Source organism: Typopeltis vanoorti, chromosome 3, assembly GCF_054136105.1.
Source record: "Typopeltis vanoorti isolate ZY-2024b chromosome 3, IOZ_Tvanoo_1.0, whole genome shotgun sequence".
Lineage (NCBI taxonomy): Eukaryota > Metazoa > Arthropoda > Arachnida > Uropygi > Thelyphonidae > Typopeltis > Typopeltis vanoorti.
In genome coordinates this window covers 42,632,456-42,659,734 of record NC_143551.1, presented here as the reverse complement: position 1 = coordinate 42,659,734, position 27,279 = coordinate 42,632,456, and the positions used below count along the sequence as shown (strand labels likewise).

The following is a 27,279-nucleotide window of genomic DNA, read 5'->3' as shown; positions in this document are numbered from 1 at the left end:
TAATGATGAGAAGGGAAAATTAGTGATTTCATATATGGTGAGGAAATGTAAGAGAAATTATATGACAAGCATAATTTGTGGTACTTTTCTGGAAGTTATTTTGTCTGCTAGAGAGAGAGAGAGAGAGAGAGAAAGAGAGAGAGTGATGATGCAAAACTGGAGAGGGCAATAGTTGATAGGTGATGCAGATATTCTGCAGGATAATTTAGGTATTGTAGGCAGAGGATGCCTTTAACTACTTTCATTGCATTCCCTATATAGGCTTTAAAAGTAAGAGTGATAATGCACTCAACCTTGTCTTATACCTTTCTTTAATTCTACAGTTATTTCATTTTGCTAAATTCATATTTTTATTTCCTAGTTGGCATAAAATTTCTTAATTAGTCTTAAATCTCTCCAGTCGATTCCAATTTCTTTTATTATTTGAAAAATTTTATTCCATTGTACACTACTGAATGCTGTTTTCAAATCAATAATTATTATTATTTTTACACAGTTATCTCTATTGAATTAGATTATTATTATTATTATTAACATCCGACCTCCATGGAGTCAAATACTCATTGTGGGAGGTACACACTATTGCACACAGTGCTTATCCAACCATGCCTCAAAATGGTTCAATGTGTCTACATTCACAACACGGCAATTCAGGCAATCCATTCCACTCTCCAACCACTCTCCATGCAAAGAACCTTCTCTTCACTCCTTTGCTTACATCCTCTTTATACAGTTTTAAGTAATGGCCTATTGTTCTTCCCCCCCCCCCCTTTTCCTCTTTCATTTTATGACAAATCTCTTCCATGTGAACCTGATAACAACCCCTGACTAGCTTATATGTCTCAATCATATCTACCTTCTTCCTCCTATTCATGAGGCTTTGCAATTTACATTCTTTTAATCTGTCCTCGTACTCCACATTCCAAAAGACCACTGACAACCTTTGTGAATCTTCTCTGGAATCTTTCTAACACATACTCTCATTACCATGAAAACCCAATGACCAAATCTGTGCACAATAATCCATATGAGACCTGATCAAAGCCTTACACAATGGCATCATAACCTCGCTATTTCTGTATGTCAGGGTCCTCCGCATCATTGCCATTATCCAATGTGATATCTTCACAAGTTGTGCAATGTGTAACCTGAATTTCAGGTCCTTGTCCTCCATGACTCCCAGATCTCTCATTTCCTCTACCTCCTTTAAAGTTTTCCCACCAAGTGTATACTCTGCATCCCATTGTTCCTTACTAAATTTCAAAACCTTACTCTTTGCAGCATTGAACTGACAGTTTCACCTACCTGCTCATTCATGAAATCTATTCAAGTTCTCCTACAAAGTATTAACATCTACTTTCCCCAACATTTGCTCTCCCCAATTTTGCATCATCTGCAAACAGATGCATATACAAATTGAATAACAATGGTTCCAAAACTGACCCATGTGGTACACCACTAGTGACCTTCTTCTTATGGGATACTGCACCCTATATACAACTTTCTGATACCTATCTGACAGCCAGTCACTGATCCAACTCAGAAGTCTGTTATCCAATCCCATCTGTTTCAATTTATTTAGTGACTGGTCTTTGGTGCAGAGGATAAGATGTCAATTTCTTATGTGAAAATATGACCACTAGTTGTGTGGTCATATTTTCTTAGGGTTTTTGTTAGTTTTGTGGGAGCCAATCAAAAGCTTTTGCAAAATCCAAGTACACCACTATATATGCACTCCCCTGTCCAAGGTATTTGTCACCCTGTTATAGTACATAAGTAAGTTAGTAAAACATGCTCTCCCCTTTACAAATCCATGGTTGTAAATCAGTCAGATTACACAGGTAAGCTTGCCTCTTTAGGAGGGAGGTAGATCAGTCTACCTCCCTCCCTGTAGAATATGATCCCACCAGCACCCAAATCAGAACAATCCATAGGCTCCTTAAGAAGGTTACCTCTTGGTCTGTGGAAGTGACTTACAGATTAAAACCTTTTAACTCTAGATCCCCCCCCCCCCGGATATATGGACTACCAAAAATCCATAAGCAAAATGTATCATTATGTCCCATTGTGGATGGCATTAATTCCTCCACATACAAATTAGCCAAACATTAAGCCAAAGTGCTCACACAGTATACTGGCAACACACCTTCACACATAAAAAGCTCAGCTCGCTTTAAAGCCAGTATAGAATGCCTCTTGATGTCTCCTCCTTATTCACTAACATCCCACTCAAAGATACCTTAGACCTCATCTGAGCTAAATTTCCTCCTGATATCTCAAGCCCTATTTCAGTTTACCATGAACTCAGGCTATTTAGTTTGGCAAGGAAAATTCCACAAACAGATAGAGGGTTCTCCACTCTCTCTCTATCCCTGGTCAACTTCTTCATGAAGACCTTTGAAGAAAAAAACCTTAAACTCTGTCCCACAAAAACCCACTTTTTGGCTAAGCTATGTGGATAATGTGTTTGCCATTTGGCCGCATGGCCTGGATACACTCCACAGTTTCTCAAACACACTTAAACAATCAACACCCCAGGATTCAGTTTACCTTGGAAAAGGAAAACAACAACAACAGCCTCCCTTTCCTAGACACTTTGATTACACACTAGCCTGATGGATCCCTGGCATTCTCTGTTTACAGAAAATCTACACATACAGGAAGATACATTCACTAGCAGTCGCCCCCCCCCTCCTAACAATATGGGATTATAAAAACCCTATAAAACAAGACAAAATTAATCAGTTTAGATAACAATGCCATAACTACAGAACTTAACTATATCCTTAACATCTTCTTAGCCAATGGCTACAACCCCCAAAAAATATTAAAACCAGTTAACCACAATTCCCCTACCCCCCTTTCAATGCAGAGATTATTCTAAATCTATCACCATTCCATATATCCAGGGTACATCTCAAAAACTAACCAAAATCTTAAGAAAATATGACCACACAACTAGTTACAAACCACATAAGAAATTGGCATCTCTTATCTGCTCCACCAATGACCAACTACTTCTGCTAGACCTACTACTTCCCTTGCAGTTGCAAACTGTCCTACTATGGCCAAACAGGCAGGACAGCCAATATCAGGATGTTCAAACACAACATCTACATCCAGTTCCACCAAAGCCAATCAGGACTTGCTGACCATGCATGGAACACCCACCACTGAATACACTGGAAGAACACCACTTTATTACACTGCAGCAAGTACAAGTATGAAATATTACTTCAGAGCTGAGGCCAATTCAAGGAATTGGTCTCAGCTCTGAAAAACTTCCCAAACCTCAACCAATTTGACTGCCTTAGACTGCCCCAAATTTGGGATGCTTACATTCTAAGATTGTCAACCCAATGGCCAAGACAACTCCATTTAGCCTGCTAGGAGACACCTTCTAGGATTATAGGACTGTTAAACTGTGAATAAAATTGTTTTGTATATATATATTTTTTTTTCATTCACATTTAACATAATATACCATATACCAAGCAAGACTTGTGTAAATATTATTTAATGTAAACAACTTATTTTACAATTTAATATTCATATAACTACCTTAATTTTGTCTAATATTTAATTATTTAATCAAAGATATATGTATTAATAATGAAAAGACTGTATTAAATATTATTAAGCTATTTTAATTATTATTATGTTAATATTATAAGAACTTGTATTTGATAATTTAACTGCGCATTAATTGAAATGTAAATATTCCTTATTTATTCCTATTTGTAGAAGTTTAGCATTATGCAATACCTCAATTTTATTATATTTTGTTTGGTTGTCATGAAGACATATGTAAGTGAGCGAGCACATTTTGGAACACCACGTGAGGAGAGGAGAAAGTTTATTGAAAAGAGTTTTAGATCACGAGAACAATTTAGGCGGGAAGGATGGATATAAAAAGGGAAGAACGCGGAAAATAAGAATAATAAGGAAACAGGGAGAGAGAGAGGATTAGCATTAGGTTGGAATCTGAGCATTCGGGAATCACAGTGCGATAATAGCGAGTCGGCAAGTCACTCAAGCAACTAATAAAGTCTACTAGTCGAGAGGCAGTTAGCTAATAAGTTGTAGAATAACAATTATAGCTACGGAAGACAGCTGAGTGACTACTAAATAGACTAGCAATACTTGAATTGAGATTTAATTTCAGGGCCGACCTTTCAAGGACACACAGAACCTTGAAGCAAAGCACAAAGTTACTAAAGAATAGTAGAGCTGTAAAGTTGAAGTATACCGATAGCTGTGTTTAGAATTGTAGTGGCTAAGAAATAATTGAATGCCAGAAGAGTGAACAACTGTGCATATAAAACCTAAAGTTAAGGAATTATTGTGTTGCCCCATTTCATGAGTGATCAGTAGTACTTTATGCAACAACGTTTGTTTATGTGTATTGTGACCAATGATTAATTCAGTTATTGCTTAGAAGAATTATTTTAATGAGTGCCATTTGCTGTTTAAAGCGTTTACAGTTATAAAAAGTGTATATGTATAAGTAGAGGAAGATAGGTAAGATTATTCCAACCATTAATATTTCTATACAGAGAAGTGTGTGAGTTTCATCCTAGAATTTCCTTATATTAACAGTAACTATTGAGGAAGGTAGCTAAAGTGTATATTTCAAAGTGTTTGTTTGTGAAGAGGTATTACTGCAATTACTGTTGTATTTGGAACTTAAGGAACTGTGAGAAGACTGTATTATAGAGATTATAGAGACAACAGATTTACCATTGTATGAGTTGAATGATTGAATTTACCTGAGGAGTTAAAATGTAATTTAATAAAATTACATTTTAACTTAATTAATTAATAAGTAATTTAATAATTTAATAAAAAAGTAATTTAATAAAAAAGGTGGCAAACCTTTTGGCAACTCCTATAGGTAAAGATGACCTTGCTACTGCTTCTGCCTGGTATCTCCAACTCTGGGCCTGGCTCCCACTGAAGAGACCTCAATAAAGGTCGAAACTAGTCTGGATAGTGGCCAATCCCTTAATGCATAACAGTATACATATCCACAAGGAGATGTGTTTTGCAATATGGGAGATACTGGGATAGGAGTGTTGGTAGCTTGCTCCACTATATTCAGTCCTGAAGATATTTTCAGGTGCAAACTTTGTTTGCTCTCACTGGGATAAAGGATTAAACTAAATTTATTATAGTCTAACCTAGTGAAAAATAAACTTTCAGTTGTGATAACCAGCTTTGACAGATGGTGATTTGGTTTGTTAAAGGTAAGAATGATGTTCCTGGTGGGAACCAGATGCCCATCTCTATATATCAGGATTTTTCTCAAGGCTGTCACCCCTCAGTCCTTGAGTTCAGAGCAGCTCTCCTCATTGGGAATTTCAAGGAGGTCCTACTCTGATATGCCTTTAGAAAAGTTTAGGATTTTGTGGGGATAACCATAATCAGTATCCCCCCTGATAGATGTTGTATGAAGTAATTTTTCAGATTGTGAGTAATTCCTGGACATTCACCCGTTGAGCATAAGATTAAGAATAGCGATGTATTTGTTGCAGCTTCTGATGTTTTTGTTTCTTACTTTGGTTTTCTGTTGATGAATCTATGATTTCTGAACCTAGTTGAGGTTCACTGAGTGTCCCAATAAACAAGAGGATGAAAAATTATTCATTCTCAGGAGGAGGCTAATTCAGAACCAGAGCTCCCCACCCACTATGGCATCACACATGGATGCCTAATCTCTGGCATGCAATGATTGTAATTGGGAGTGGAACACTAGGGATACCCTGTATGCTATACTAGCACCACAGCAAGCCTTAGTTGCTGTCACTAAACTACTGAGAAGGAGAATTACTATGACACTGTTTACCCTTGTAGGGAAGTCCAGTACTCAATTGATCTTGGTCATGTCATCCAGGACAGCCCATCTTACCAAAGCAGAGACCAAAGTAGTGCAAAACCACCAGGTTCCTTTTCCTTCCCTTTGCTTTCCAAATGTCTATGGTCACACTGCATGGCAAACATGGCAGCAAGGGGTTAGATCCCAGTGTTCCCTGGACTGGTTACAAGTGTTCCGCCAGTGAAAGATGCCACATGACACAGTTCTGAGCATAACTGGCTACTCTGATCTTAACAACTGAAGACCGCTTTGTGAAATTTTAAAATTTCATGATTGTTGTGTGTAGGAATTTGTACGGACGGTGCTCCATCAATGGTACAGTCTATTTAAAGAATTTGTTACACTTGCAAAGAAAACACTTTTTTTGTTACACTGTTACACTGTTTTTTGCACAGAGAATCCTTAGTTTCAAAAATATTACCGGCAATATTGCAATATTAAAACCTGTATTAGGCCAAGTTGTAAATATGATAAATTACATCGAGTCAAGACCTTTAAAAGCATGCCTTTTTAAAAAACTTTGCATATCTATGGAAGCCAAGTACAAATCTTTGCTTTTGCACACTGAAATAAGATGGTTATCCAGGGGTAAAGTGCTATTCTGAATTTTAGAACTTAAGAATGAATTATTGGCCTTTTTTCAAAATGAAGGTACAGATGATTTTGTAAAAATGTCTTCAAAATGATATTTGGTGTGCTAAAATGGCATATTTATCCGATATTTTTAATTACTTAAATAGCATTAATACAAGTATCCAAGGGAAAAATGAAAATATTTTGACATCCACTGACAAATTGTCAGCTTTTCAGAAAAAAAGTATCTCTTTGGAAAAACCACATATCAGAAAAAAATACAGTAGATATGTTTCCTTCGCTCCATAATAAAAATGGCAAGGGAATTATTTCCGTTATAACAGAACATTTAACAATATAGGAAGAAAAGATTTCAAGTTGCTTTCCTTCCATAAATACACACAATTATGATTGAATATGAAATCCATTTGGCACAATTAATACAGAGTTCTGAATTTTCGTTGCAAGAAGAACAACAATTGGTTACCTTGTCAACGGATCGTACTCTAAAAATTAAATTCTGTGAAATAACTCTTGAGGAATTTTGGAATTTTGTCTAAGCCGAATACCCAGCTCTCTGTCTCTCTCCACAAGGATGCTGAAAATTTTGATACAATTCTCAACATCATATTTATGTGAGCTCGGTTTCTCAATATTAACCAATATAAAAACTAAAAAGCATGAAAGACTTACTAATATAGACAAACAGACGAGAGTAGCTATATCACATATTAGACCTGATATTACTGAAATCTGCAAAAGCCGTCAAGCTCATATATCACATTAAAATAAGTTCCATTTTTATAAAAGGCAAATCCATGCATGTTTTTATTGTTAGTTTTATGACCCTAATGCTTTCGGTGTTCCCCAAATTTTTCTTATAATCAAAAGTGTTCCGTGACTTCGAAAAGGTTAAGGAACCACTGGTCTAGATGATAGGATAGTAAAAATACCCAGGAGCAAAGAGTACAGGAAGTAAAGCATAGAAAATGAATAAGAATGAAAAGGGACAATACACACCATCACTGAGAGGTCGCCTCCACTATGAAAGGTCCCTGACATGGAGTGGCAAAATATATCTGAAAAACAATCTATAAACCTATAAACCAATTTCTGCATATCAATAGCACTCCTGATTAAACTACCTCTTTGCATCATCAGCAAATAGCTGTATGTCACATGTCAAATCCTTCACAATGTCATTAATATACAGATTGAATAACAATGGATCAAGAACTGATACTTGAGGCACAACACTGGTAACATTGAATCTTGCAGATTCACATCTCCCATATACCACTTTTGGTTATCTGTCAGTCAAACACCCTCTTATCCATGCCAATAGTTTATAATCCAATCTCATATTCTCCAATTTATGCAACAGTATTCCATGCTGTATTCTGTCAAAAGCTTAGCAAAATCCAAAAGTATCATGGTATATATCCATTCCCCTTGTCTAACTCAGTGACATTATACAGGGTGTCCCAAAATTCACGCAAGATTTAAATATAGCGCCATTTGTGCGGTAAAGTGTTGCCAACAAGAAAAAAAAGACCGCGTGACAGCTGACAGTTCAGGGTTATTAAAAATGACCACACACAGCGAAGAGAGTTCGTTGAATGGATTATGGAACAACAACAAGTGGATGCTTATTTTTCGAACAAAATCATCTGCATCCACAACATGTCACTGTTTGGTGCGGATTTTGGGCTGAGGCATCATCGGTCCATTCTTCTTCGAAAATGCGGATGGTAAGGCAATAACAGTTAATGGTGCTCGCTATCGCGGCATGATAATCCAGTTTTTTGTGCCTAAATTGCAAGATATGGATGTGGACGACATGTGGTTTCAACAAGACGGTGCCACATGCCATACAGCCCGAGAAACAATTCAATTACTGCATGAGTCATTTCCTGGTCGTGTAATTTCCCGTTTTGGTGATCAAAATTGGCCGCCCAGATCATGTGACTTAACGCTGTTGGACTTTTTTCTTTGGGGTTTTTTGAAGTCTAAGGTTTATGCCAACAAGCCCACGACCACCCATGCCTTGAAGGAGGAAATTGAGCGCTGTATCAATGAAATTCAGCCACATTTATGCAAAACGGTCATGGAAAATTTCAACAAAAGAGTGCGTATGTGCCAGCAAAGCTGTGGAGGCCATTTACCCGATATGCTATTCCATGCATAACCCTATACTGTATACTTTATGAATCAATAAGAAATTACAATTTTTAATTAAAAACCTGTGTTTTCTATCAAAATTACTTCTTGCGTGAATTTTGGGACACCCTGTAGGATGTGAAAAAGTTACTAAAAATGTGCATCCCTTAGTAAAACCATGATGTTCATTGCAAAGTAGAGATTCTCTGTCAGCCTATTTCTGAAGGCGAACAATAACCAACTTTTCCAAAATCTTCACCAACACTACTGGGATACTGATTGGTCAACAGTCGGATACATTGGTCTTTGCACCACCCCTGTGCAATCGGATTACCATTCGTTCTTTGCACTCACATGGAATCTTCTCTGTTCTGAGACTCAAATTATATAGCCTGGTAAATGGAAAAGCCAGTTCAGCTGAATATCTTTTAGCATCCATGCTGATATTCCATTAGTTCCTATTGCAGAATTCTTATTCAGTTTGTGCAACAGCTCTAGTACTTCCATCTCATCCACATGAGTATCCTCGTATGGTGAAGAGGTAGTAGAGAGTTCAGTGTTACATATACCAGATTGATAGCTTTTAGCAAAATGGCTGCTCGTTAGTTGAACAATCACTTCTGCATCAGTCACTTGTGTACCATCTGCATTCAGTATAGTTATTCTTTAAAATGAATTATTTCTTTTATTTGCAGTATATCGATAGAATTCTTGGCTGCCTTTAACATTCAGAGCCAGTTTCTTTTCATACTCAGACTTTGCTTTCCGTACAACAGTTGCAACTTTCTAGCCTGCTGCTTATCATTTTAATAGCATTTTAATACCGCGTGCATAAGGATGCACGCGGTATTCTTTCCATATCATCCTTTTCTTATGAATCTCTTACTTAATTAGATTACACATCCATTTCACTTCTACTCTATTTATTCTTCAAACTCTAGGGACACATTCTGATATTGCATCGTTTAAGCATTTTTTAAACACTTCCCAAGCACTGTCATTATATTTCCCACCCAACAACTGATACCATAGCACAGAACTAAGCATGCCCCCTCAGGTGGTCACAATTTCCTGCTTTGTAGTTCAGCATGTAACCTTTTCTGAATGGAATCTTCATTAACTTAGCCACTTTGCAAGTGAGTACCCCCATGATCACTGTCACCAACCCTTAGGCAGAATAGTTACATTCTTAACTGAAACCTCAGCTGATACTATAATCAGATATAACAACCTTTGACCTTGAGTTTCTTCTGTCACATGCTGCTTGAGGAACTTGTCACACAACAGCTCAATAAATTCAGTTTCATTCTTCTCATGTGATTTCACAGTTACCCAATCAATGTTCTGATAATTAAAGCCCCCCATTATGATTAATCTTTTCGTGTCTATCATATTTATTTGTTGATGCAATTCTTGGTCGCTAGCAACCGATCCCCCCTCCCCCCCAAAAAAAACACACATACCAGGTCTGTAACAATACCCCGATATGTATTTAGTCTTCTTAGACTCCACCTTACACCATATGGCTTTAAACTCGCTGCCACATGGAAAATCGTTACTAGTATTGCAGTCATTGATCTCAACTCTAACTGGATTCATGTCATTTGATATCATTAGCAGCATGCCCCTCTTTGTCACCCCTCTCTATCCTTTCTAAATATACTGTACCCTTTGCACTCGACTCCAGTTAGTATGTTTGCATCTGATAGCCAGGTCTTGCTAATGCCTACAATATGAGGTCCCCATATATTAACTAAGGCAACAAACTCCACTCCTTTGTTTCCGACTCCTAGCATTCAGACATAATAAGTTACTTGCTCTTTTGTATATTCTTGTCTATGTTCAGCATTATACAGTTTGACAACTTACAGATCTCTGTTATTATCTAGTTCCTTACTTATGCAGAGATCTTTACATATACTTGATAGGTCCAAACCGGATGAATACAGAATCATTCTACTTTTATAATCATTTCCATAATAATAGCCATTTCCATCTTTAATAAAGTTACCTAACATTGTCGCTCTTACACACAGATTTTCATGATTCCTTCCATCAGAATTCAGTTAGGTCTTATTAAGTCTTATATCAATTATTAATTTTTCAAGACTACTGATGCCAAACGCATTCAAGTGTAGGCCGTCCCTCTTATACAAATCTAATTTTCTCTCAATCTCACTCCACATATCCAGAAACTAGCATCCATTCATTCTACGCAGCTTACACATTGAATATAGACCTTCTTCATAAGGCTGGCCGAGTGGTTAACGTGTTCGCTCTCCAGCCAAAAGGCTGTGGGTTCGAATCCCACTGTGGGCATGGATGTTTGTGATTGTCTGTGAAAATATTAGTGGTGGTGGTCGGCGGTAGATGGCATTGGTGTAGATGATGAAGGTAGTTGCAATTAGTGGAGACAGAGTTGTAGAGTAGGTGCCATCCCTTGATGAGTCTTTGGACTCCCTGGAGATGTTATGTAATAATAATAATGATTATATCTAGGTACTATACTAACCATTTTAACTTTCTCACTCTTCAATCTTGCTTCTTCCAACAACCTTTTCATATCCTCCCTCATACTGAAATTATCGCTAGTTAATCACTGGTACCTACCAGAATTATGATCTCTTTTGCTTTGCTTTTTTGTGTTCCAAGTGCTTGCATTATATTTTTAATTTTTGCTCTGGGAAAACTTGACATTATAACCCACTCATCAATGCCAAGTTTTATGATAGAGTCACCATACCAAATAGCATTGTTCTTTTTATAATCAACTTTACTTGCCAGATTTTTGTTATTACACACCAACTTACCTGATTCCATGCTTTGTTTTTCATTTAGCTGCTGAACTTTTTTATTCTTCCTGTGTTCCTTTGGGTGGCAGATGAGGGAAGCCCCAACAGGTTGCTAAGAAGAAAGAATAAGGAGCCACAGACCAAAAGGTATGGCAGAGGAATAGCAAGCCAGCCACACTAAAATGTTAATAACTTCCATGGATTACAACTACCAGGAATATATCTCATATTTCCAAGTATACGGAGTAGCCGACAAGCCAACATGATTCTAACATAGCGTTGGTGAGAAATCTTCCATGTGGTTAGCAAAACGTGCTAAGCATATAGCTACAGTAAATATCAGACCTCTATACAAAGTAGGAAAACTTCAAATTGTACAAGAAAATCTGAAAAGGATAAAATGCAATATTATAGGAATCTCAGAAACTCCCTGGACAGGAGAAGGATGCCTAGACTTGTCAGAGGACAAATTATTCTATTTGGGAAGAGGAAGAGGCAATGTACATAAAGAAAGAGTTGCAATCCTAATACAATAAAATCTTATTGCAAGTATAGCAGATATCAAGCCTATCTCATCCAGAATAATAGGAATTAGACTAAAAGCCAAAGAAAAATGACTACCCATAAAGGTTATTCAGATTTAAGCATCAGATGCAAGTCATAATGAAGACAACATTGAACTAGTCTACAACGATCTCCAAAAAGAAATAGATAATACTAACTTCAGAGACATCTTTTTCATAATCAGAGATTTCAACACTAAGATCAGAACTTTCAGAGAAGAGCTACAAAACGTAATAAGGAAATTTGGAATTGGAACCAAAAATGAGAGGGGAGCAACTATGCTTAATTAAACAACCTCATCATCTCAAATACAATGTTTTACCATAGACTTAGTTTTGAATATACCTGGACCTCACCAGACAGAGAAATACAAAACTGTATAGATCATATTCTAATTAGAAATAAATGGAAAACCTCAATCAAAAACATAAGAACAGTCAAAAGCCTACAGCTGGATACAGATAATGGACTCCTCTCTGCAGCAATGTGGATAAAATTATTATTATTATTATTTCTGACACCTCCAAGGAGTCTGAAGACTCATCGCGGGAGGACACCTACAACTGTCTCAACCACTACACCGAACCTCTACTACGAATCATCTCCATCAACGCCATCTACCGCCCACCTCCACCACAACTAGTATTTTTTGTCTGTAAATTGCATGTGTTCTGAAGGGCCGATTTGTCTGTATGCGGGATGAAAAACCCGAGTTTCCAGGAGAAAAAATCCTGCTACCACCGTATGAGATCAGCTAACTCACCTTCGATTGAAATCGTCCAGATAAAGATTCCTCCCGTTGCGATGAGAATCGAACTTAGGCCTATTTCAATCGAAGGGTGCAATGAAATAGGATTGATAAACTCCACATGGGAAAATTTAAAATATAACCAAATAAGATTAGACTACATTTGGAAAATTGAAGAAATAAATATTATTCAAACTGACGAAACTGAAAACCTTTGGAAAACAGGAAAAGTAATATTAATTTACTCGTCAAGGGAAACTTGAGGAATTTATAAGGAACCCAACAATAAATGGAGATAGTGTCTGAAATTTTAGAAAAACTAAACACAAAAATAAACAGACATAACTCCAAAGAAAAAAAAAGGAAATATAAACAACTCAAAAACGAAATTGATGAACTCTGCAGACAGGCTAAAGAAAACTGGCTAAACAAAAAAGCAGAAAAATGCAATAAGACATATAAACACCCATAACTCAATAATATTACATAATACAATTAAAGAAATTACAAAAAACTTTTCACCAATACCTCTAACAATGATCAACCATCAGGGTGAGGAAACAAAAAATCCAAATGTAATAAAAGCAATATGAATGGAACACCACCAAGAAACCTTTAAGAATGAAAGCAATAACTGCCCCACACTAATTCAAGACATGACGCCTTAATGATCCTTCCATCTGAAATGGAGAATGCTCTAAAACAAATGAAATCTGACAAAGCACCAGGGATAGACCAAATTTCATCAAACTCTGGAAAGAAGGAAAACAAACAACTTTAAAATTCCTTACCACTCTTTTCAACAAAATTATTAAAAGAGGAGAAACATCAGAGGATTGGAGAACAGGAATTATCATACCAAACTACAAGGTGATAAGAAAAATTGTAAAAATTACAGACCAATCACATTACTCAGCCATGCATACAAAATATTCACAAGAGTATTACAGAACAGAATAAAGAACACATATGAGATCATTCTTAGTGAAGAACAGGCAGGCTTCAATGAGAACCGCTACATATTGGACTAGATCTTCAATAATACAAAGACTAGAAGAATTATACTGGGAACATAACAAAAATATCTTTACTGTTTTATAGATTTTAAACAGGCATTTGCCTTAATAAATAGAGTAACTTTATTAAAAATATTAAAACAGAAACAAATTAATGAAGATACCCTTGACTTCTTAGAAAAATAAAGGAGTAGTCCAAGGATGTCCCATCTCCCCATGACTTTTTAACATCTATTTAGAGGATATGGTAAACCAAGCCTTGGAAGGAGAAAGGGGTCAAAAAACCTAAATGGCTATAACCTTAATAAAATAAAATATGCAGATGACATAGTAATGATAGCAGACACAAAAGAAAAAATGGTGAACCTAATAACCAAACCAAACAATACACCTAAAGAATAGAGCATGACCATAAATATAGACAAAACGAAAATCTTGGTAACTGGAAAAGATGAAGAAAAAAAAGTAAACTTCTTTAATGGATCAACAATTGAACAGATAAAACAATTCAACTATTTAGGAACAGTAATATCAGAACACTTATATACCATGATCACTATTAAACATAGATTACGTAGCTTATTAAATGATGACTGCATGGTCATCATTTAATAAGCTAGGTAAAATCTGAAAAAATAATAAAATCTCCAAACCTCTAAAAATAAAATTATATAATGCAATTATAATACCCACTTTGCTATATGCTTCAGGAATTGAACACTTAAGTTAGATGGAGATACAAAAGAAGGTGGAGATACAAAAACTGGAGGCTTTTGAGATGAAATGTCTAAGAAAAATAAATAAAACAAAACTGACAGAAAAGAAAACAAATGAAACTGAAGACAAGACCTAAACTACACAGAGCCATTAATAGAAAATACCAAAAGAAGTCAACTTCAATTGTATGGACAATGGTGTTTAACCATTGTTCATACATGTAAGAACAATGGTATGAACCATTGTTCATACCATTGTATGAACTTAACCTTGCTCTGTATGCAAGATTAAAAGAAAAAAGAAAAAAAAAGGAATATCAAGAACTAAATGGTTCTGTAGAGCAAGTGGAAGAATGACAACATGCGGTTCGATTCTTATGCCGGCCAGGTTGGCCAAGTGGTTAGCGTATCTGCTCTCCTGCCAAAAGGTTGCGGGTTTGAATCCTGCCGTGGGCATGGATGTTTGTGATTATCTGTGAAAATACTAGTGGAGATGGCATCGGTATAAATGATGATGCCATTAGTAGTTCAGGTTCGTTGTAGTTGGTGGAGACAGAGAGTTGTAGAGTAGAGTAGGTGCCCTCCTTCTCTGAGTCTTTGGACTCCCTGGAGGTGTCATGTAATAATAATCATAAATGGATAATATCAATAAAGGTTAACTCCAGATTATAAACAGCTCACTAACCATGAAAGAAACTGAAACTCCTGGAGGTTGTTGTGGAAACACGGAAGACTCAACCAGTCCTCATTGGAAGAGGACAGTAAGTAAGTTCCTCTAAATGCCACTCAACTTCCTGTAGTTTCCTTGCTGTCTGTCTAATCATTTTCCATGTGGTATTTTTTGCTGAGTCCAAATTAGGCATCACTCTATTATAAAATGTGAGTAAATTACTTAGACAAGACTTACTTTTTAGAAAGCCATGCTGCCCACTATAGAGTTTCATATTCCTATCTGTCCATTCCTGAATTCTACCTTTAATGAACTTTACCAGTATACTTTAACCACCACCACTCCTGAGATACTAATTGGGCTGTAATTTGCTACTTCTCTCTTGAAGCCACCCTCTTTCCACTCCCTTGGAACCTTGCCAGAACAGAAATTTAGATTAATCGACTTCATTAGAGGCACTGTCAGTTCTCTTACACATTCTGTTAACACATGGGTCAACATGCCATGCAACCCACTGTTGTATTCACATTGTTATTTTTATTATATTGAGCACCTTCAGTTCATGTACCTCAATTTTCACTTTGGTCTCTGTCACATCAGTAACTACAAAATCTTTACTTGGATGATACACTCTTGCAAAGTAATCATTTAGAAACTCTATATCTTCTGCTTCTGTCACTTTCTTACCATCAGCATTGATTAAAGCTACGCTTCCATAATCAGCTATTTAGACCTACCCACAGTCCCTCATAGTACTTGAGACTTGTGATCTAATTTTTCCACTTACTGTTACGTGCATTTAGGATTTCCTATTAGGAATTGAGGTAATGCATACAGATTTATTTATTTCAGTTTTTCAGGCTATTATTATTCAGGAGTTATTAACGACTAATGACTCCATCCACAGAGTCATTAGAATCATCATGGAAGGCCCATCTTAAACAACACAAAGCTATCATATCTATATCTTCAAGTATATCTATATCTATGCATTTACTTTTTGTATTCTCACTAACCAATCAAACATTCAGCAAGGTCCAACTGCCCACTACTCCATGGACATAACTCCATGCAAAAAAGCCACTTCTCACCTTCTTACTCACACCTTCCATTAGTAACTTCCAGGGATTGACCTTTGTCCTTGCTTATTCCTTTTGATCCACCATATCAAAGACTTCCCAGTTTCATTTACCTCTCAATAGTTTAAATTATTATTATTATTAATAATAAAATTAAATCTCTCAATCATTTTACCACTACTTTTTTCTATTGGCCAAACTCTGCAGTCCACACATCTCAGTCTATCCTCAGAGCTAACCTTGCACAGTCCTGATATAATTTTTATCTGCCTTTGCACCTTCTCCAAAACTAATTTATCCCCTTCAAATCTTGGTGACCAAATCAGAGTACAATAACCTATGTGAGTTCTGATCATAGTTTTATATGATGGAATCACAACACCTATCAGTGCTGGTCAGTGCCCTTCACAGTATTGCAGCACTCCTCTAGGTTACCTTCACCACTTCGCAACGTCCCCTAAACTCAAGTCTCTATCAATCATCACCCCAAGGTCCCTTCCCTCCTCCACTTTCTCTAGTATAGTTCCTCCAATAGAATATGCAGCTTCCCACCTATGGATTCTAAACTTTAAGACCATACATTTAGTTGCATTAAATGATGCTCTCATTCATTTGTCTATCTGTCTAGCTTATTCAAATAATTCAGCACTATTACTGATAACTCTTCCCAACTTCACATCATCTGCAAACAATTGAATATCTCCCTGAAATTGAAAAAGTTATTGAGATAAAGGTTAAATGATATGGTTCCCTGGTACTGAGCTCTGAGGGACTTGTAACTTTCTGTCTCGTTGATACTGCTCCCTCATACACTCTGATATCTATCAGACAGCCAATTCCCAATCCAATTTGTTAACCTGATATCCTAATTCATGCAATAACTTAATTATCAGCTTATCATGTGACACCTGGTCAAATGCCTTTTTTAAAATAAAAATAAAAAATTACCCTTATCAACTACTCTTGTTATTTTATTATAAAAGTTATTACATAAATCCACCTCAACTCACTCCATATAAATGATCCCTCACTAATTTCTCCAAAATTGTAACAACTACTGATGAAATACAAACTGGCCTACAGTGTGACACATCCATTCTGCCACCACCTTATGCAATGGGATAATTTGCACTCTCTTCTTGCACTTCTAAATCTTGAACTCTTCTCATCCCTCTAGAAATAATCCTTTTTTCCAGGATGAAATACTCCAATAAAGTGATCATTAAATAACTCCACAATGTCCATATTGTTATTGTTAGATGAAAATGGGAGTAGAGTCACTCTACTCCCATTTTCATCTAACAATATCATTCTTCCACATTCATTTCTACTCCTACTGGCCACATAATGATTTCCTGTACATTTTCCTTGGATTTCTCATCATGTTCAACTTTTGCTTTCCTTACCATGCATCTTATGTCCTTCATGCAACCAGGGCCGGCGTTACCATTTAGGCAAACTAGGCAACCGCCTAGGGCACGAAACTTCAAGCTATGCTTTATTCATACTTTACTAAAATATCAAATTTAAGTAGTGATATATGATTTAAGTATCGATTCTTTTTCCTTATCCCTCACACATTGCACTATTTTACTATTTAACTCTTGGTTCTTTTTTGTTCCTTACCTAAATGATTTGAACTTACCGATATTTAAAATTCAGTTAAGATAAATATTTTAAAATGTTAACATTTTAAAATATTTATCTTAAATTTCATTATTTTATAACTTTTTTTTTTTGTAAATGAATTATAACAGAGAATTTTCAAATTAATTAAAAAAAAAAGCCCTATTAATTTAACCCAAAAGACAATTTTATTTTATGAAATAAGGGGCGCACTTGTAAACTTTGCCTAGGGTGCAAAATAACCTGGCACCGACAGTGCATGCAACTGCTCTCTGTCTTTCTCCTTATACTGTCCATAGCCTCCTGTTTGATATTGTTAGTCAATAGTTAGTCATACTCGAAGTTTACAATTTGCCATTGCTGCTAATAAATATTTCTTTGCTAGTTCCCATGCAGTAGTGATATCTCTCCTTTCCAATTCTTCTACCCATGGAACTGCCCCAAGCTGATTTCTAAAATTATTGCAATCTCAACTTATAATCCCACATTAATTCCTTTCTTTATGACACCTCCGCATGTCTACTCATCTTCCAAATCAAGAGCGCATGGTCACTCTATCCAGCTGGGGGCAGTGATGATATTTCAGTTACAATCAGATTCTCTGATGCCAGGACCAGATCTAAAACTCTTGGGCCTGTTGTTTCTTCTACTATGTGTTGCCTGAGGCATTTGTCCTTCAAGAAATCCAGAAATTCCATTCCTTCCCTTACTACTACATGCAGTATCCTCTTCCCAGTTTATACTGCTATAGTTAAAAATCTCCCATAATGATTACTTGCTTTGCACTTACCAAACTCAACTGTCTAAACATTTCCTTCTCCTGAAACACTATTAGGCCTATAGTTAACATTCCACTAACTATTCCATCCAGCACACCAACAGCTCAGTCCATGTGCTCTCAAAACCTTTAGTGTGATTTCCCTCCAACTCCTCTCTGAGTGGACATAACTCATCACTTATCATAAGCAATACTCCAACACCACATTTGGCCTTCCTATCCTCCCAAAATACACTATACCATTCTATTACAATTCCTGTGACAATATTGGACAGTAGATGGCGTTGGTGTAGATATGTGGTTGGTGGATGATGGGTGAATGAGGTTTAGTGGTGGAGATGGAGAGTTGTAGAGTAAGTGCTCCTCCCTCGACAAGTCTTTTGGACTCCCTGGAAGTGTCAAATAATTGCCGGCCTGGTTGGCTGAGTGGTTAGCGTATCCGCTCTCCAGACAAAAGGCTGCAGGTTCGAATCCCGCCATGGGTTTGGATGTTTGTGATTGGCAGTGAAAACACTAGTGATGGTGGCTGGCGGTAGATGGCATTGATGTAGTTGAGGTTTATTTGCAGTTGGTGGATTGAGTAGTGAAGACAGAGAGTTTAGAGCAAGTGCCCTCCCCTCGATGAGTCCATGGACTCCCTGCAGGTGCAACATATGATAATAATAATAATAATATCATGTTGGGTCAATCGTGTTTTGTTGATTCCAATAATCTTTGGACTAGCTGAGGTTATCCATTCTACTAATTAATTTCCGATTATAATAGAAAGTTTTATCACAAGGTTATCAAGTAAATTATAACAGACAAAAAAGTGTATTCTTATTTTAATCCAATACCCATGTATAAGCAAGTTTTTTTTCTATGAAGTATATGCAAGTATACACGAAGGTCAACTATAGGGGTCAGTTTTGGGACTATTGTATTCAATTTCTATGTTAATGATATTGGGATGGGCTTAACTAGTGATATGCAGCTGTGTGCAGATGACATAAAACTGGAGAGAGCAATGCAGAGTCAAGCAGACGTTATGGCCTAACAAAAGGACTTGAACAGATTGCATGAATGGGCAGGTAAGTGGAACTGCAGTTCAATGTTGCAAAGTGTAAGGTTTTGAGATTTAGTAAGCAGTGATGGGATGCAAAGTATACACTTGGTAGGGAAACTTTAAAAGAAGTAGAGGAGATGAGAGATCTAGTAGTGATGGTGAACAAGGACCTGAAATTCAGGGGCCACATTACACAAGTTATGAAGGCGTCACATTGGATAATGGCAATGGTGTGAAGGACCATGACATTCGGAAATAGAGAAGTTATGATGCCATTGTATAAAGCCTTGATCAGGCCCTTGTGCACGGATTTGATTGCCGGGTATTCATGGTGATGAGGATATGTTGAAAAGGGTCAAGAGAAGATTCACAAAGGTGGTTAGTGGTCTTTGGAATGTGGAGTATGAGGACACATTGAGAGAATGTAAGTTGCAAAACTTCGGATAGGAGGAAGTGGGGGGGAGGGATTATGATTGAGACATATAAGATAGTCAGAGTTTGGTCTCAGGTTGACATGGAAGAGATTTTTCATAGAATTCAGAGGGGGGGGGGGGTAGAACAAGAGTCCATTGCTGGAAACTACATAAGGAGGGTGTGAGCAAAGGAGTGAGAAGCAGTTTCTTTGCATGGAGAGTATTTGGTGAGTGGAATGCATTGCCTGAGTGTGTTGTGGATGTGGACACACTGAATCAGTTTAAAGAAGGGTTGGATGAGCATTGTGTGTAACAGTATGTGCCTCCCATGAGGAATCTCTGATTCCATGGCGGTCAGATGTTAATAATAATAATATTCATTACCAGACTACTTATGTATAAAGATGTTGACTTCATTTAAGACTATTAACCTCAAATAGTGACTGTTTCCATAATGAATAGCAATATACACATCTAGATTAACAGATTCCTTTCTTCTCTCTAATTACTTAACACCACATAGAATTGTCATTTTATAGATCTTAAGACCTTTCATTTATGGGAGTGATATAAAAACAAATTCCGTTTCCAATAGTGTGGTATCTTAAAAATTCTTGTTAACAGAGTAAACAAGAATCCTGTTAAAAGAGCCATCTTTTACATTATGGGATACTAAGGCAATCACGAGAAGTCAGAAACTATGTATAAGGAAAGAGGAAGCTGCTTATTCAGAATAGTTCATCTGTTCATAGTTCATCTAAACAAAACACATTTATAACTCTGAACCTGGTATTGGATAGTCCTTTTGGTAAAATACTTTGGGTTGGGAATGGAGAAAAGGAAAATAAAAGGTGATGGCATTGAGAGGGAGAATTGGATAGCACATCTAAGTAAGAAATTTTTCAGTGAGATGTTTCTTCATTAGTTTATGCCAGTAAAAAATGGCAATTCAGCAGAATAGCATTTTTCTGTGAGAGCTTTAAGGTTTGCTTTCATGAGTGTCTCCAATCCCATCCTCTTTTTCCTAGTCTCAAGTAAAAAGTATGCTACAATTTATATCCTCCAATGCTTCAAAAAAATTAAATAAAATAAAGTACAATAAATAAATATATATATCTACTCTATAATAAAAAACGATAAGCTTTTTTTGTAACATTTTTTTGTAACATTTTCGTGTTACATTTTTTGCTAAGTTATTTGAAACATTTTGAAACTCAGGGGCTAACCTGAGTGTCGAGTCTTCAAAATTCGAGTCATCAGAATTCAAGGAGAACTGGTCTACCAGTCCGCAACTTTGGGGGGGGTTGGGCGCCGCAGGTGCCGGGAGGAGGGAACCCCCTTTCGAGTCTTCAAAATTCGAGTCATCAGAATTCAAGGAGAACCAACTTACCAGTCTGCAACTCGGGGGGGGGGGGGGGGGGGGGCGTAGGCACCAGGGGGGAGGAACCACCCTCCCCCTTTCGAGTCTTCAAAATTCAAGTCATCAGAATTCAAGGAGAACCAACCTACCAGTCCGCAACTCAGAGGGTTGGACGCCGTGGGCGCCGGGGGGGAGAACCCCCTTTCGAGTCTTCAAAATTCGAGTCATCAGAATTCAAGGAGAACCGGGGGGGATAGGCATGGGGGGGGGAAGAATCCCCCTGGTGTGTGTGTGTGTGTGTATATATATATATATATTATATTAACAGATTTTTTTTCTTCTTTCTCTAATCACTTGACCTCACATTGAATTGTTATGTATAGGTCTTGAGACCTCTCATTTATGAGATTAACATAAAAAAAACCTCCCAATAGTGTGGTATCATAAAATTCTTGTTAACAGAGTATCAATTCCAGGTCCAAATCGCTCTCAAAATAAAGATTACTGCAAAATTATCACTATTTCCTGTATTCAGAGCACCTCACCAAAAACAGAACTTTAAGGAAATGTAATCTCTGCATTGCTTTCAAACCTCAAATTAAGCCAGCTACTCTTGGATGTTCTCCAAAAATCAACTCCCCTCCACTCTCATTTTTAAATGTAAACAATGCAAATCAATAAAGTCATTAAGCTGGTGAAAAATTGTTATTATACAGACACAAAACACTTTTCTTAATATATTTGGGGCAGCAACAACAACATGGAATATCTCCTGAAATTGACATTAATGTGGTGAGCAGGAAAATAACAGCATACACTAGAATTTTGAATGCTTTTCTAAGGTGGTGAGTGCACTGACACTGAATAACCTGACATAGAACCATTTATTGTAGACAATCTGCACATGAAATCTTATGAGTCTATGTAAAATTACTTGATAATAACAAAAATTTAAAAAACATTTATCACAGATATATTTGTTATTTTATGTGAAATGGTGTGTGAGTGAGTGAATGAGTGAGATAGAGGAGAAAAACAAGCAAACTAGTTCTTCAAATTGCATGCAAAATCATTTTGCAATAAGTACTATACTATAACTTACTTGATGATATAAATGAAGAAACCATGAAAGAGAATACTGATACATAGGATCAATATTTCCTAGAGATGAGATGCAGAAAAAAAGAATGGAAGAATGAGCTGCAACTGGTTGATAACCATTACGAATGGTATCTATTTCTACTTCTGTAGTTGCTGCCACTTCCTGTATTTAAGAATAAACAGCTGTGTTTAACAAGAAATGTTTCATACATTTTCTCACTCTATACCATATTAAAGGATTCAGACAGGAACTAAAGCAATCACTCGATTAATGCGTTTTCGATTAGTGTGGTATTTTTTTTTTCTATACCCAAATTCGATTAGTGTGCCTATATACATCTTAAAAATAAATGTTACAGATTTTAAAAATTTTCTATCTATACATTTTTATGGCTAACTATTTTAAAAAATCACTCGCCAGGATAGAATAATTTAGTTACTGATTTAAAATATTTTACAAAGTTATTTTTAATGGCATAACACACTATTTCCATGTACAGTATGTTCCAAATTTATCATCAAAATTTATGTCATCTGCTAATTACATAGCATTTTGATGATCCTATCTCTTGCCTCCTTTGCAATTGTTTTCCTTACTTTATTTTATTTTAAAGTACTTTCCCAACCTTTCATCATGAGTAAAAGAATTAGTGAGGGAAAATGTGTGAAAATATGAAAAAAGTGTGAAAATGATTCGAAAAGTAATCTCATTGGAAGAAAAACTTAATAAAGAAAAATGAACAAGGCAAGTCCAGAGCAAAGATAGGACAAGAACACAAAAATGGGCAAATCAACTACAAGAGCAATTTTAAGCAGAGCTACTGAATACAAAGAGAAAGCTAAGGCTGCTTCAAGTTCATCATGCATGCACTTGAAATCAAAGTATTATGACTGAATTAGAGAGACTTCTTTCTACATGGATCAAAGATTGTAACGAAAAACAGATCCCGCTAAGCACTGACTTCATTAAATCAAAGAATTAAGCCTCTTTGCAACCTTGAAAGAAAGGGCTATCAATGATGGAAAAGAAGAAGAATTGCATTCTAGTGCTGGGTAGTTTGAGAGTTTCAAAAAGAGAAATAGCTTACATAATGTTCTAATCACAGGCGAAGCTACAAGTGCAAATAAAGTGGTGGCTGCAAATTATCCAGAGATTTTGAAAAAAAATTGTGGAAGAAGGGGACTATTGTGACCAACAAATATTTAATGTCAATGAAACCGGCCTTTTTTTTTTTGGAAGTGAATGCCTTCCAAGACTTTTCTAGCCAATTCAGCCTGGTTATAAAGTCGCAAAGTCGAATGAAATTACTTCTAGCAATATGCGAGCCATTTGGAAACACATTGTACAAATGATTTTAGAGTCTTTTCAAATGAATCTAAGTTATGGACGTTTTTTTTCACTTGGCTATGCTACTAATTATATATAGGGTTTTATCCTAAACAAAGTTTTCACCTGAAGTACTTTCAGGACTGGAGCAACTCGTGGTAAAGGTAATATAAGTTCTCATCACTTCCCTTAGCAGCTCCCATAATGCAAAGCACGTTTCCTTGCAGACATGTATAATGGTATGTATTAAGGGAAGGGCCACTATCCAGACCGGTTTCGACCTTTATGAGATGTCATCAGTGGGAGCCAGACGCAGAGGTGGTGATACTAAGATGGAAGTAATGGAGAAGTCATATTTATCACTGATGAGACCTCAATAAAGGTCGAAACCAGTCTGGGTAGTGGCCCTTCCCTTAATGCATAGCATTGTACATGTCATCCCATTGTACATGTCTGCAAGGAGATGTGCTTTGCATTATGGGAGATACTAAGGCAAGTGATGAGAACTTATACCACCTTTACCATGAGTTGCCCCAGTCCTGAAAGTACTTCAGGTGCAAACTTTGTTTGCTAACACTTGGATAAAGGATAAAACCCAATATATAATTAGTTGAATCTAAGTTAATTAAATCTCATTCTGAGAATTCCAACCTGATCAATTTAGATGCACTGTGGGAAGATCCTGAAGAATATCATTGACAAGCCCAAAGAGATATCACAGAACAATTTAAAAAGATTTCTTGTACAATCAAAGTTTTTAAGCAGCAATGCTTAGAGACTGACCCTGATGAAGAGAGAAGCAGTGAAATTTGCAGAAGTAGTAGGAAGCAATAGGGTCATACTGTCAGTTGTATGAAAAAAAGAAACAGAATGTCCCCTAAACTACGTTAGCTCAATTTTTTGTTAAGAAGTAGAATAATAAATGTATATTCTGAATATGTTTTATTGTCTTTCAGCTTCAGGGTTTTCCTTTAACTAGGCCCTGAGATATACCCTAATTCTTTTATAAAAAAAATTAAAGGTCAAAAAAAAAATTTGAGGAACAAATTATACTTTTTCCCATATGCTATTATATTTGATTAGCGAGTTTTCGATTAATGTGCCTGTTTTAAAGAATGCATTAGGCACATTAATCGAGGGATTACTGTAGTTCTGCACACAATATACTTCTTTATTTATTTATTTTTTACTCATAAATAGAACAAGATAATAGCACTGGTAAGATAACAGTACTGATATATACTTTTGCACAGATAAACAGTATTTTTATTTCTCATGTATATGATCAATAAAAGTTGTCATAGTAATATGCCATTACAAAGGGCATTCAAGTCAAAAAAGTTAGCTCTAATTACCATTAAGGTATCCAAGCAATGCTAGGAATCAATTATATTCTTGAATTAAATTATTATAGTATTAAATATATAATAATATATTTAAAGATGCTGAATCACACTACCTTAGAGTTTATTTTTTCTTTATTTCTTTTTTTTATTATATATTTGAAATACTGAATTACACTGTCTTAGAGGTTATTTATTTATTTACACATTAGCAGTTTCTATTCAACAAGCATGCTGCAAGTTCAGATCCCACTGTTCTACCAGGAAAGCATGTTTTGGGTACTTCGTTAGTCATCTCACCTTTAATGATTGTGTTTCCCCATACAATAATATACGATTATCCTTTGACTCTTTGTAATACTATCTTCCGAGTTCTCATTCACATCAGCTAATTTCTTTTTTAGGTGTTTATTCTTATCATTGTATGGGGGAAACTCATGAGAATGAGTTTTCCCATACAATGATATACTATTATCTTTTGACTCTTCATAATACTAACTTCCAAGTTCTCATTCACATCAGCTAATATCTTTTTAGGTGTTTATTCTCATCTTACAGATGCTTCATTTCACTTTTCATTTTTACCAACTCTTGTCTAAGTTCTTCTGCTTTAGCCGCGACTCTAGCTCCCTTCAAAAGCAACACTCTAACCCATCAATACACTTTTCACATGCATTAATGCTTTCCTTCTTTTCAATCACTCTAACAGTCCACAAATATTTCACATTTTTTGTTTCACACATGAAGCAATTTTTGCAACATATCCAGCAAGAAAAATCCAGGGCTTAACTCGATCTTCATGATGAAGCTTTCTCTGTCACAGCTGCACACTTTTTTACAGATGCCATTTTCAGAAAGCAGAAGCAGTAAGAACAAACAAGTAGCAAAACACATTAACAAACAAACAAACTTCCAACAACAAACACTACTGAAGGATACTTGTATCCAGCATGAAAAAATGAAGCACAATTAAATGATAAAAACAACACTATATACCATTTAAAAACACTTTTCTTAGCACAGCTCAAATACACTGCTATGTTCACTCATGACATCTGATCTGTAATCCAAACAAAGGTACTATTATACTACAGGCTTACAAATTTTTGTGAGTGGGATTCATATTAAAGAATATCTATACTAAGATATAGGTATACTCATATATTCCATTTATTGTAATGAATTAGAACTGTTGTTGTGGCCAAATGATTAGTTTGTTTAAATGTGTTCTTAAAAATCATACAGTGATTAATCCTATCAGTAAAGCTTGCTTATCTGTTGATGCATAAATTCTCTGATTGCTTTGAAGATAGAGACATGGAAAACTTATATGAGACCAGAAACATTACCGTCATTTGAAATGATCTTATAAATGTTCCTGGCATCCAAATTAAGATTCTCTAGGGAGTTAAGTTAGAATTACGAGTATATTTAAGAATTACACAGAAGTAGCAACTACAATTATAAGGTTAGTACATATTTTATTAGTATTACTTTCAAGCCTTGATTGGGTCTGAAGACTCATTGCAGGATGCTGAATACTCACAGACCACAATAACTATCATACTTGCCTTGAATGCATTCAATGTTGGAGCACTTGCCATCCACTCCAGAAATGCATTCCACTCATTCCCTATCAACCAAGCAAAAAATCATATTTCACTTCCTTCCTTGCTCACATGGCCCTTGTAAGTTTCCAGGGATGGCTTCTCATTCTCACATCACCTAGAATCCCCTCCTCCTATTCTGCAAAGCTCTAAAGGCAACGTTCTCTCAGTCTGTCCTCATAATCAATATTCCATAGGCTCAAGACACTCTTTTTTTCTGCAATCTCTCTAATGTTTCCTTAATCACCAATATAGCCAGGTGAGACTACCTCTGCATGCAGAAATCCAATCCACTATATAAGGCACTGATTAGATCTCATTTGAATTGGATTTCTGCATGCAGAAGTAGTCTCACCAGGCTATCTTGGTGATTATCTAACCTTATCTAAATGTGTTAGCATTCTTTGCAATATAACATTAATTTTCTGGGTAACACAACTTTTGTAATGTGTTGTCCCCTGAAGTTCATTTCCTTATCTACCAAGA

The 27,279-nt window shown here is 36.2% G+C and overlaps 1 protein-coding gene across 1 annotated transcript in view; it reads right to left on the bottom strand.

Moving 5' to 3' along the window:
• The window catches only part of LOC150108079 (dynein axonemal heavy chain 3-like), a 1,881,116-nt gene that overhangs the window by 486,521 nt on the left and 1,367,316 nt on the right, over positions 1–27,279 (bottom strand). Inside the window, exon 57 of the mRNA XM_090415945.1 lies at positions 22,518–22,679. Coding sequence (XP_090272071.1) covers positions 22,518–22,679 — 162 coding nt within the window. The remainder of the gene's footprint in view (positions 1–22,517; positions 22,680–27,279) is intronic.